The following is a 13,036-nucleotide window of genomic DNA, read 5'->3' as shown; positions in this document are numbered from 1 at the left end:
AGGTGCTGCTTTCTTAGCCAGCTGCTCACATACCTGTCCCGCCCATTGGACCACGGCATGTTCATCTCCAAACCCTGTGCTGAGCACATGCTCAGGAATTGCTTGGGGAAAGAAGGGAGGAAGGAAGGAAGAAAAAAAAAGAGACAATCCCCCCACCCAGTCCCAGATCCCAGATCCCAGCCCAGGAGCCGCCTTCTGGTCTGAGACCCCAACTGAGCTGCCAGAGCTGGGAGCACACGGGGAGCAAGGAGCCCCCGGGGCAGACTGTGCCGTCTCCTCCCCATTCCTCCCTTGCATCCTGCTCACTTGTCTGGAGGGGGAACATTGCACGCCGACACTCTGCCCCCCCAAACAGTCCACTTCCATGTTGTTTGGGGCAGAATGGGTCTTGGAGTGGGTCTGGGGAGAAGCGGTGAGAAGGCTGGAAAGAACTAGTGGCAATCAGAAAGCCAGCCTTGGAAGGCTTCTGGAGGGGCAGGAAAAGGCTGATGTCAGTCATGAGAACCAGGAGGCGGGAGTCAGCCGTCATCCCCCGTGCTCTCTGAGGGGGTCTGAGGAGGAGGGAGGGGGAGGCAGAGGTGCGCCTATGCCTGGAGACGTCACCATGGGCTTTATAAAAGGGACGTGACCAGGGAGCTGGTGACAGCGAGCCCAGGAGCCCATCTCCCCTCCCTCCAGGTGTTCACTCACCCAAGCAGTGTCATCACCTCGGAGACCCCTCAGGACGGAGCCAAGGCAAGGTAGGTGCGCTGCAGCACCCACACCAGGGGAGGGGTCTGGCCGGACACAGGGAGGCTCCCAAGCTGGGAGCAGGAATTCAGTTCCAAGACTGACAGAGGGGTCCCAGGCAGGCCAAGGGGGTGCCGATCTTCCCTGATTACTCGGCTGGCCAGATTATTCTGGGACGTCCGGGTAAATAACATTGACTTGCACTTTATGAAACCAGGACCTTGGGGATTCTTTTCTGTAGAAAGAATGAGTACAGTGAATGAACTCTCTGGCTGGGATGAGAGGCCACAGAAGCTTTTGGAGGGAGCTGGGGAACTCCTGGGGCTCACAGGCTCAATAGGACTCCTCTGGGCAGTTCCCTGATGTGTGGATGGCAAACACAGACCTAAACAAAGAGCCCCTGTGTACCCTGCCAGCCCTGGCACTAAGAGATGGGATCACCCCAGAAGGGAGCTGCCCCACCCCAAAAGCTTTCCAACCAAGCCTGGAATTCCTGTTACTCTCTAGGTACAAAACCCCTGGGACAGGGAGACCACAAAAATGCCCACAGCAGGGCAGCCACTAGTGGCCCCTTGGAAGCTGATGGTTCTTTTCCAAACAACTCAATTCTACCACATGTGTTAAAAGCCCCTGTGCTGGGCAGTGAACCAAGAGTTGGGGGAGGGGTGTAGGTGTGTGTTGGGGACAGGTAGTGGGGGAAAACCAAAGTTCTCATGGTAAGTGCCACCTATGATGGGAGGGGGAGGATGCAATATGGGTGAGAGGAGCATAAAGAAGGAACGCTACCTTCTAACCATACAGCCTGCCCTCTGCCCCCTTCCTCACTCACCGTCCTGCCTCTGAAGAGCAGCCTGAATGCTCCATCTGAAACGCTAATCTACACACATTCCCCTCTGGCTCACACCGCTCCGGGATGAGGCCCCTGGTGGCCCCTTCCCCAGCCTCATCACTCACTCTCTCTCCAGCAAAGTCTCACCCTCCTGGCAGGCTGGAGGGCCTGCACTTCCCTCCACACCCAGCTTCAGCTCCCTTGCTGGGACTGCCTTCAGTGCTCAGAAACTCAGCTCAGGCGCCACCCCCTGCAGAAAACCTGCCTGGACCCTCCAGATCAGGCTCCCATGGGCTCTGACACACCACCAGGCCTCCCCACCCACCCTGTACTCACGTGCCCCCAGCCTATCATTTACCATGTTATTTTGAGATGATTCTGATTACGACTCAATTTCTTGTGCTAGATCTCAGGTGAGGGCCTGGGGGAAGCAACCCCGTGTCTTAGCACACCTGTGCACCCATAGCACCAACCAGGTGCTGCGATCAGGAATGATTTCTGAACTAACCTGGACCCTGTGCATCCATGGTCTGAAGCCACAAAAGAAATGGTTTTACACTGTTCTCTCTAGTGGACTGATCCTCTCTCTACTCCATGCCCCGCCCCAGGCCTTTAAGGCAGGTGCAGAAAGCCATGGTCTGGGTTTCAGGGTGTCACAGAGTCAAAGTCTGCAAGGATAAGTGACCATCTGAGAGGACAGTCTGTGGCCAGTCTGACTCAATGCTCTTATTTTATACACGGAGCAATAAGGCCTAGAGATGGGAGGTGACTTGCTCTTGTCTCACAGGGAGGGAGGGTGGAGTTGTGGCTAGATTTGAGTCCTCCTGATGCCACTCTTACTCTACCCCATGCCTGCATCCTGGTGGGAGCAGGGAGAGGAGAGGGGAGTGGGGGCAACAACAGAGGGATGGATGGGGCTGAGCCACCGTTAGGAGCTGATGGGCACAAATGATAGTCCGCCTGCCCTGCCCACTTACCCCTCGACCACAGAGGGAGGCTCGAGCCTTTAGATCTGGCACCCACTCCCTCTGCTCAGCCTGCAGTGTTGCCTGGCTCTCCACCAATTTGTCTTTAATCACGTTTGGACAGTCTCAAAGTGCCTGATGACTTTTTCAAAGAGAAATCAGACTTGGGAGCTGGAAGAACTGGGGGGGGGTGGGGATGAGAGGGGAAGGGGGATGAAGAGGGGGTCAGAGTACACAGCTCCCACCTCAACAGCCAAAATCATGAAGTCAATTAAATTCATATCCTCTCACAGACCACAGGGAATAGAATATGGAGACAGTGACCTGATAAATCAGGGAAAGTTTTTTTCTCTTTCCTGAATTACAGGCAATAAGACAATTTAATGACGGTTTTCAAGGCTATGAAGGGTTATGAGAGGGAGCAAGATGATTGCCTCTTTCTTCCTTTTTCTTGAAAAAGGAAAGGAATTAAGTTCCCATTACAGCAGGAGGGAACTGGGCCAGGTTCAGGAAGGCACATTCTAGCGGGGAGAGTGGAGCACAGAAAGTTGTCATTTATGCAGAGCCCAGCATGGAAGGAAGAAGCGCCTGCTCCCAGGCTCCAGAGAGCAGGTTGGGAGCTCGGTGTCCTCCATTCAGTGGAACTCCTTGCCCCACTTCACTTCACCTTTCCCTGCTCACTGCCACACTGCATCTCATTCCTTGTTTCTCCAACATTCCTCTCAAGCAAACCTGAGATTCAGAATCCTGGCCATTTTCCAACCCAAGCAGTCCTGCCCCTTCCACTGATATGAATCTTTCCTCCCTCCCTCCCTTCCTTCTTTCCTCCTCTCCTTCCTTCCTAACCTTACTGGCCTCACCTGCAGGAAGCCCTCCCTTATGATCCTCACCTAGCATGAGTTCAGCTTGGACTATACGGTGCAAGTGGTCTCAGTCCCATTTCCATGCTGTGTCTGTTCAGCCTCATCCCTCCACTGGGGGCCTCCAAGGGCAGGGGCTGTCTCCTCCCTTCCAGGGGTCCCACTGCACACTGGGATCTGCCCCACCACCCAGCCCAGAGGGCGTGCCTAACCTAGTCCCTCCTCCCTCTCTCTGTCTTGGTCTCAGGGCACTTCCAGGACCAGAATGAACTCACTGGTTTCTTGGCAGCTGATGCTTTTCCTTTGTGCCGTCTCCTTCAGGGAGACCTTAGAAAAGGCGGCGCCCATGGAGAATCCTAGAGCCACAGGTATGTGTTGTCTGGGAAGGAGGGTGGGAGGGAGCAAGTGAGTTGTCGCAAAATGAGAGTTGCCATATTTTTCAGATATGGCTAGTCTCTTGACGTGAATTTAAAGCTGCATTTAATGGAAACCTAAGACTGATACATGCAACACATTTAGGGGCCTCACTAACTTTGCAAGCAAGGAATGTCTTGCCACTGTTACGGACATCAGGAGGCTCACCCAGGTTCAGGTGCTTGTTAACCACCGAGCTCCTGCATGGTTTTCTCTCTGCTCTCTGCCAACCACCTCTCTGTGCAGATCTGCTAGGAAGGAATTTACTATGCAAGTTTGTCTTATCAGTGACCTCAGTTCCTTTATGGGAAATTTGAAAAAAAAAAATAATAACCTACACAAAAGGACAGATCCTTAATATCTGTCAACATTATGAGTTCATTGTGAAACTGATGACCTGGAGAAACTGAGGCCCAAAGAGGTAAAGAAACGTTCCCAAAGTCACTCAATCCAATGCTGCAGAAACCCAGCAGGCACTGAGCTCCCCAAGAGTGCCCTCTACAGGGCATGAGCTAGGACGGTGCTCATCCCCAAGTCAGGAGGGGGGTTTAACACTGCTGGGTGGTCAGCTTGGCCTCTGGGGACCTCAGTTCCTCTAGCTATGGAACTTGCAGCATTCTCTCTATACACAAGATATCATTGTGCCCATAAGCTATCCCAAAGCAAAGAGAACATGGCCCTGGGTGTCCTTTGCCAAGTGTGTCTTCTCTCCTGGGATCGGGTGTTCTTTCTGGGTGAGGGAGGATCCCCCAGAGAATAACATCATCACTGCCCTGGGGACATTGAGCTCTTGGCTCTTTTTGGCAAAAGCTTTTAGGTGATGCTAAAAACAATAGCCTAAGCAGTGATCCTACTGCTGGGATGGTGGCTGTATCTAGAAAGGAAGTCATCGTCCCTCCCATCTCAGCCAGGCCCAGGGCCCTCCTAGGAAGATTATAACTAACTCTGGACCATGCCCACTCTTCTCCAGAGTATGCCACGGCATTGAAGAGCAGGGCTCAAAGCCAACTACCCTCCACCCAACACACACCCACTCACACCCCAGACCTCATTTCCACTCATCTCCTGCCACAATTCGCTGGGGTCATTGTCTGCTGAGAGCTAGTTGCACTACTTTACTGCTAAAAAGTATAGTGCACTTAATGAGCCTTGCATGTGAAGTGCCTTCCAAATTAGCCTCATTAACCCTCAGTATGAAGGGGAAAGATTATACCTGGAGCGGGGGAGGTGAGCTGGTTGAGGTGACCCAGATAATTTCCCTTTTTTGTTGAAGTCCTTATATAGCCTTTCAGGGTTCACACTTGTTGGGCGTGTGGAGGCACAAAGGTCTTAGCTTCACTTTCTTCATTTCTGTAACTACAAGCTTTTCATTAGCTTTTATATATTTAACAAGCATTTTTGAGGCCCTAGTATGTGCAAGGCACTGTTTTCAAGACTCTGAGAGGCTCAGAGATGAATGAACACGGCCCTAACCGCCCCAAGGAGCTCTGTCTAGTGGGAGCCTGATGCAGGGGCGGGCCAGCCAGAGAGCCACGAAGAGGAGCAAAGCTGGGTGTCCAGCAAATACTTGAGTTTTCTTTATTTCCAAGCTCTACCCTGCTTGCTTCCTAAAAACAAAAAAAAAAGTAATTCAATATAAAAGACATTCAAGACAATTCTGTAAAACATTTGAAATCAAAGCTATGTTGAAGGAAGGAGGAGCAAATGGTCACACCACACAAGCTAAGAGGCTGCTGAGCTTTGAGCTCTGAGCTTCCTAGGGGTCAAGGAACAAAAGAGAAGCAGAGGATGGGGATGTGAGTAGGTGTTCCAAAGCCGTCTTTCCCGGGCCCCGGCCTCACGTCCGCCTCTCCCTGTGGCTCTGTCCTAGGCCCGCGGCTCAGACCCCCGGCGCTCCTGGCCTCCGGGGCGCAGAGCCCGCGGTGCGCGGAGAGGAAGCCCGCCGCTGCCGGGCCGGGCCCTCGGGGGGCCTCGCTGTGCCCTCCTCCCGAGAGCTCCGCTGGGTCCCAGCTGCCGGGCCTGTGCGCCCCCCGCAGTCGCCTGATCCCCGCCCCGCGCGGCGGCGTGCTGGTGCAGCGGGAGAAGGACCTGTCCGCCTACAACTGGAACTCCTTCGGCCTACGTTACGGAAAGAGGCAGGCGGCGCCGCCCGGCAGCCGCGGCCGAGGCGCCGGGCAGGGCTGAGCGCGGAGGTGCGGCCTTAGACCTTCCAATCCCGGACGCGGATCCGAGCGTGGCTCGGGGCCGGGGCTGGGGGCGGGGCAGTGGGAGGGGCCTGCAGCTTGTTTCCTGAAGCAATAAAGGAAATGCTGGCGTCTCACCAGCTGGTGATCTGTGGCGAATTTTTGCAAGCGGCGTGGATGAGATTGTTCCCCTTCTCTCTCGGTTGGATCCTTAGCTGGTTTTAAGATGGCTTTAGTGTTATCAAGGTCAATGATTTTCAAACTAGAGGTAAAGGACCAAGTTGTTTTTTCCCCCAATTCGGGGCAGATCGTCGGTACTTTTAAACACACACACACACACACACACACACACACACACACACACTGAATCTCTATAAGACTTTTAAAAATAACTAAAAAGAAGCCCAAATTGGATGCTGCTTGGGTGGTGTTACAGCAATATCAAATAGCTATAAAAATTTCTGAAGATGTTCTCTTAATTCCTAGACCTATGTCACTGCAGATGGGTAAACCAACATTTTTCAGAGGGCCATGAGCCGACACCCACACTTTGAGTAGCACTGATCTAGGGCAGGGGAAGGCAGATGGCTTAAGTACCTTCCCCTTTCCCAGGGAAGTTTTTAGCCAGTCGGACAGCCTGATCTGGAAGATGATGCCAACCATTGCCCCATCCACTGAGGTTTAAATAACACCTTAGTTCCCCAGTCAGACCTCCACTGGGGTGCTTGGCCACAACCACAATGAAGCCCCACTCCATGCGCAAGGAGTGTCAGCAGTGCGCTGGGCCATCCATCTGCCAACCCCCCCTCCCCCTGCCCCGGAAACCCTGGATGGGTCCAGTGCTTTATGTTCATCGCTTCTCTACATCCTTTGAACCACCCAGGGGGCTGAGCATGTATCAACCCCATTTTCACAAGTGAGAATCCTGAGGTTCAGAAAGATAAATATCTCACTCAAGGCACACAGCCAATGAGTGGCAAGCCATTTCAGGCTCCTGGCTTCCCCATTGCACTGTCACACCTCTCTGACGTGGCAGGGTTTCCATCTGAGTCAGCTGTGGTGAACATCAGGAATGGTCAATCTGCCTTGTGGGGACGTTCCTGGGGGCCCCCAATAGCTGGGGAGTTTAAACTGCTGTAGGAAGGAGTAGAGCTTGTCAGTTGGGAAACTCCAGGAAATCTAGGCTTCTAAGCCCACAAGAAAACCCAGCCCTATTTGACAGCCTCACGCTACACGTACCCTGCTTGGTTTTGGCTGCGCTGGCTCTTCGTTGCAGCACGGGCTTCTCTCTAGTTGCAGCGCACATGCTTAGTTGCCCTGCGGCATTGGGAACTTAGTTCCCCAACCAGGGATCGAACCCATGTCCCCTGCATTGGAAGACAGATTCTTAGCCCCTGGACCATCAGGGAAGTCCCTACCTTGCTTGGTTTAGAATGGAGATGTTCTTTCCTAGAAGGATTGTGTGGTCCACCACCACTCCATGGAACACCAGTGTTCCACCCATTACAGAAACCAGGACTCCATAGAATGGAGGCAGAATCTTGTTGCTATGGCAATGAGATAGGCTGCTATGGGAACACGACAACCTGCCCTACCCCCATCTCTACTCTGAAACCGTCCTCCAGGATCTCTCAAATTATTGGTACTGCTGTGAGCTCATGTCCTAGCATGCATGACAGGGTGATGCTGTTGATATTTCATCCCCCAAACGGCCTGGGGTGTGTCTCTGTACCTCTGGGAGAGGAATCATAAACTCAACAGCTATTCTGTTAAGTGAGTTATTCTCCTATTCCATGGACCAAACCTTTCTCTGATGAAGTCTATGCGTAGGAAGAAGCTAATGGATCTCTAAAATCTGCTCTTAGCCAACCTAATTTTACAAAATTTCCTGTGATCCCCCCTAACTTCTCCTCGTGACCTCAAGTTTAGGCAGATAGAAGGCAGGGGTGTGTGTGTGTGTATGTTGCTTCAGGGGCAGGAGAGTGAAATGTGTTCTCTGGTATAAGAAGCAGGCCTGTGTGTGAGAAGGTATGTGTAAGAAGAGTAAATGTGAGAAACATACATGTGTCTGTGTGATGCTGTGTGTGGTGTGGCCCCTCTAACTACATTTCAGGCCTTACTAGCTCCCACTGCAACCCAAGTGCTCTCCAGGATCTGTGTTCAGCTGCTTCAGTGGGTAGCAGGAGAAGAGCTGGATCCACCTGTCCTGGTCTTCTTGCCCAGGACTGTGCCTGTGAGACTCCAGGCTTTGCAGTTCTTGGCCCCATATGCTGTGAAGGGATGGGGATCTCCATGGGATGAAGGGATTTTTTGGTTTCATGAGGCTCCCAGCCTGACTCTGAACTGATTGGAGGGAAGGTACAGGCTGTGAGGGGCCCCAGGGACTCCCATCTACCTCCCAAGACTTCTGGGTGGGCTTAGAGAGCTAGGGCACCAGAGCCCAAAGACTTGGAGGTAGGGCTGCCTAGGGGCTCTCAAACCCTCTCCTTCCTGGGAACTCTAGACAGTCCCCAAGGGGCAAGAAACCAGGAGGACCTGGGCATCCTTCCCTGGGGAATGGGAGGTAAGAGCATCTCTTTCCATATTCCTTTCCTTTTGGTAAGTCTGTTGCACTAGTAGGGAAGTGGTCTCATGCCCCTAAGCAAAGGAATATGGGGGGCGGGGGTGGGAGGGATGCAGGGGGATTTATGCCTCTAGTATCACTAGTAATATATTAACAAGCAATTTTTTAGTCCTGTAGTGTGCCAAGCACAGGGCTACTCCATTTCAACCTCACAACAACTGCAAGAGGTGGGCAGTATTCTTGGAGAAGTCAAGTAGTGTGCCCAAGGTTGGCTGGCAAGTTAGAGAGCCCAGAGTGAGACTCTCACATTCTAATTCCAAGTATCATAATCTTCCTATACACTACAGTCTTTCCTTTTTCTCTGGCCCTGCTGTGTGGCAGAGCCAACCCTCTTCCTGAATGATTTGTCTTGGGTAGCAGGTCTCTGGCAGCCAATGTAACTCTATCCCGATGCCTCTCCAACTTCTTTAATGACAACACAGGTGAGGTTACCAATCCCCAGAGCAGGTCTCTTCCCCTCAAACCTCCTGTTTGGGGTCAGGCATCTGACTTTTGCCCCTGTCTGTCTCCTTTCTCTGGAAGCAGCTTCCCCAGGTCCAGACTTGGTCATAGGGAGGCAAAAGATGTCAAGTCCCAGGGGAGTTAGTATGCCCTTCCTCGCCCTTCTTCCATTTTAAAACATCAGAGCCCAACAGGCTTCCATACTCAGCTCAGAGCAGGGAGCCTGGAGGCCAGCAGGACTGGTTTTGGTTGTTGGGAAAGCCAGAGCAGAACAAAGAGCCCCCAGTTTCATCCTCTTCGCGGGTTTTGCTTACCTATATTTTCTCTATTATCTGTCCAACAGAGTCTTAACAGCAGTCTCATCTGCATGTTACCTTCACAAAATGTTTAAAGGTACCACTTTTGACACATTCATGTCTGCTCACACCCTAAGCCCCCTAAAAGATAGCAAAGGAACAAGAAAGGAATAAACTCCCAAGGACAAAGAGAAGGGAACAGAAACCACAGCAGATGAGAAATGACAACCAGATATTGAAGATGGAAATTAGATGGAGGGCTTGGCAGAATGAAGGAAGCTACAACCTCAAAGCCAGCAAAAAGGTCTACTGAAGGGCCATAACTGATTCACCCCGAGGACCAAGTCTCGGTACTTGGAGCTACCTGGGACAATTTCTAGACTGAAAACAGGGGACTGGCTGGAAATCTCTACATGGAGAAGTTAGACTTCCTGAGTCCCCTATCTCCAGCTAACACAGCAGGCTACCCTGCTCCCCCATGAGGAAGAAGCTAGAGGCTTTCTCTCTCGAGGATTCAGTAGAGACCTCTAGTCAGGGGGTCACAAGCACAATGAGGGTGGGGATAAAGAGAGTGTCTGAAAAGAGGGAAAAAAGAGAGTGGACTGTGTGAAAGTCTGCCTGGGTGAGCCCTTTCCCAGTTTCTTCCCAGAATGCAGGGCACAAGGACCACCTCCCCAAATGGGAGAGAGAAAGCCCCAAAGAAAAGACCGACAGATACTGACATTGAAGGGTACCTACCTTTGTCCGTTTGGGCTGCTTTAACTAAGTACCACATACTGGGTGGCTTATAAACAACAGAAATTTATTTCTCACAGTTCTGGAGGCTGGGAAGTCCAAAATCAAGGGACCCCGGATTCAGTGCCTGGTGAGGGCCCGCTTTCTGGTTCATAGATGGCTATGCTTTTGTTGTATCCTCACATGACAGAAAGGAGCAGGGAGCTCTCAGGGGTCTCTTTTATATGGGCTACTAATCCTATTCGTGAGGGCTCCACCCTCATGACCTAATCACCCATGAAGGCCCCCCACTTCCTAATATCACATGGAAGGTTAGAATTTCAGCATATGATTTTGGGGGGCACAAACATTCAGTCTATGGCAGTGCTCCAGGGAAAATCTGCTCAAAGCCCCCATCTAGAGTGGGGTACACCAGCTGTGAGCCTTGCCCCTGCACACCGAGTTTCTAGGCCCCTCCACCTGTCTGTCTTAACCCTGAATGGAGAGCCAAGTTGTCCCAGGAGCCTGAATAAAACCTCTAGTTTGGAAGAGAAGACCAAAGCAAACAACACAGAGAAACCAGAGACACCATGAAAAAAATTAGTCTGTAATTAATATCCTCAGAGGGCATAAGAGAAAATTTTGCACTCATAAAACAAGTAGTGGATGCAATAAACATAGGAATAATCAAAGAATAAGAAAGGGCCTTCAGAGGTTAAAATTACAGGAGGATATATTTTTTTTAAGAAATAAAAGAGTTGGAACGTCAAGTTAAAGAAATCTCATAGAAGGTAGAACAACAACAAAAAAAATCAGGAGATAAAATACAAGAAACTTAGAAAACAAACAGAAGTTGCAATATCCTACTAATATGAGTTCCAGAAGAGAGAAAAAGAGAAAATGGAAGGGAAGAAATGACCAAAGAATTAATGCAGGACGATTTCCCAGAACGGAAGGACACGAATTGCCAGGTTGAGGGCATCCATTGAGTGGATGAAGCACATGAATGGAAAAAGACCCATGCCAGGGGTAAGGAAAGGTGGTGAAACCCACTAGAGATCAAACCATAGAAGAGTCTGGAATCAGAGTTGCACCATACTTGTTAAAATCAGAAGATATTGGAAAAACAACTTCTAATTTCAGAGGGGAAATAAGTTTCAACCTAGCATTCTATTCACACTCAAACTCTAAAGAGTAAGGGTTGAATGGAAACATTTCTAGACCTGCCAGGACTCGAAGTGTTTACTTCTCCTGCACCCTTTCTCAGCAAGCTTTGGAACACATCTTCCACTTAAATACAAGTGTCACCTGAGAAAGAGGAAAACCCCAGAACCTGGACATAGGAAGCCACAGAGGAGAGCAGCAAAGAGATCCCCCAGGAGCACCGAGCACTGAGCTCCTGGTGTGCAGGAGACCCAGGAGCACCGAGCCCCCAGGAGAAAATCCCACTGGTGCATTACCTGGGCATCACACCAGGCGAAAGGGGTTGTGGAGCAGCTGGGCACAGAAAAACAAGGAGTGGGAAAGGGGCGGGAGCAATGATGAACTTAACGAAAAGCAAAAAATTACACAAGGAAATGTCATTGTAATACACCATGAATGTTAATTTAATTATAATAATCTAAGTACTGGCTTTTGATTTTGCCAAAGTTGGAGGGACGGAGCATAAGAGAGAGAAATCCTTAATTACCATAAAAGAAGAAGAAATAATGAATAAAATTGAAAAATTAAGAAATGGCAGTTTAAGCATAACCTTTAGGAATATGGACAACCATCAGTAGCAAAATTGCTGAGAGAGTTGAAAGGCGTTGCCTCTGTAGAGCAGGACTGGAGATGCTGGTTATCCTTAAAAGCCTCTGAGTTCTACTGGATTTTAAAACTAGAGTATTTATATATGTCAATCCCAATCTCCCAGTTCATCACACCACCACCACATATATACACGAATATGTATCAAATGGATAACTAATAAGAACCTGCTGTATAAAAAAATAAATAAAATAAAATTCAAAAAGAAAACCCCGAGAGTATTTATTTTTCTGATAAAAAAGGAAAGCGAGAAGAAAGGAAGAAAGGGGTCCATTTTCTAGGAAATGTTCTCGGGATACCACCACTTCCCTATACTTCTGTTGGTGACACTCTAGCGCACAAACTGCTAGCACCCTCGCATCAGAACCCCCGCCCCTGCATCACCACCCCTCGCACAGCACAGACACACACATGCTCCACTGAGCTGCTCCACCGTTACTCCTCCTCTGGAAAAGGGACCTTCCAGTTTAAGCTTTGTTTGATGATGAAACAGACCACCAGTGCCATTTGGGGAAAAGCAGTTTATTATGTTTCTAGCTTTCATGCCTCAGGATACGGTGTCTGGTCCCACTACATTGGGTGCATCTCATTTCAGGAGTACTCCTTCGACCAAGCTCTCCCACCAAGCCCCCCGCCCCCTTGCCAATCCTGTCCTCCTCCCAGGCGCTTGTAGTTCCCAAGACCTGGGTGACCTGCCTTCAATTTTCCTGGGCCACCACTTGAGCAGGCCTCAGGTTGGGATCACCCCAACCCTGTGGCTGAATTCCTGTTCCTCCAAGGCCCTCAGAACAAACAGCTAAGGACACTTGGTTCCCTGCAGCTCCAAGGTGCTCCCGGTCCCAGCCCCAATGCCTTCCAAGTAATTATTCCCTCTCGAGGGTCCACCCACACAAGGCTGCCCTGGCTGGTTATTAAACTCTGTTCCGGGTCTGTTTTTTCATCTCAAGGCCCCAGCTGCTCATCTCTGCAAGCTCAGTGCTCCCATCTGATTGAAAAATTCCTCCCAGGAAGCAGCTGGGCCCTCCGGGGTTGGGGAGTTAAGTGTGACATGGGGAGGAATACAGGTGAAGAAAAGACGTGTCCATTTTTATCTTTTCTCCTGCTTTCTCGTTTGCTTTTTATGAACAGAAGCAGTACCGGCCCAGAGATATTTAGCTCCCCAATTCCAAGCCT

At 50.6% G+C, this 13,036-nt stretch overlaps 1 protein-coding gene across 1 annotated transcript; it reads left to right on the top strand.

The window, feature by feature from the left end:
- The first annotated feature begins 3,648 nt into the window (after positions 1-3,648).
- Positions 3,649-6,002, top strand: KISS1 (KiSS-1 metastasis suppressor). The gene is made up of 2 exons (XM_059904637.1): positions 3,649-3,751; positions 5,668-6,002. The coding sequence occupies exons 1-2, from the start codon at positions 3,649-3,651 to the stop codon at positions 5,979-5,981; spliced, it is 417 nt and encodes a 138-aa protein (XP_059760620.1). The 3' UTR covers positions 5,982-6,002.
- Positions 6,003-13,036: the final 7,034 nt, after the last annotated feature.

The sequence above is a fragment of the Balaenoptera ricei genome, chromosome 1 (genome assembly GCF_028023285.1).
Source record: "Balaenoptera ricei isolate mBalRic1 chromosome 1, mBalRic1.hap2, whole genome shotgun sequence".
Classification (NCBI taxonomy): Eukaryota; Metazoa; Chordata; class Mammalia; order Artiodactyla; family Balaenopteridae; genus Balaenoptera; species Balaenoptera ricei.
Note: the sequence above shows the minus strand (reverse complement) of the source record. Positions and strands in the feature narration are given on the sequence as shown.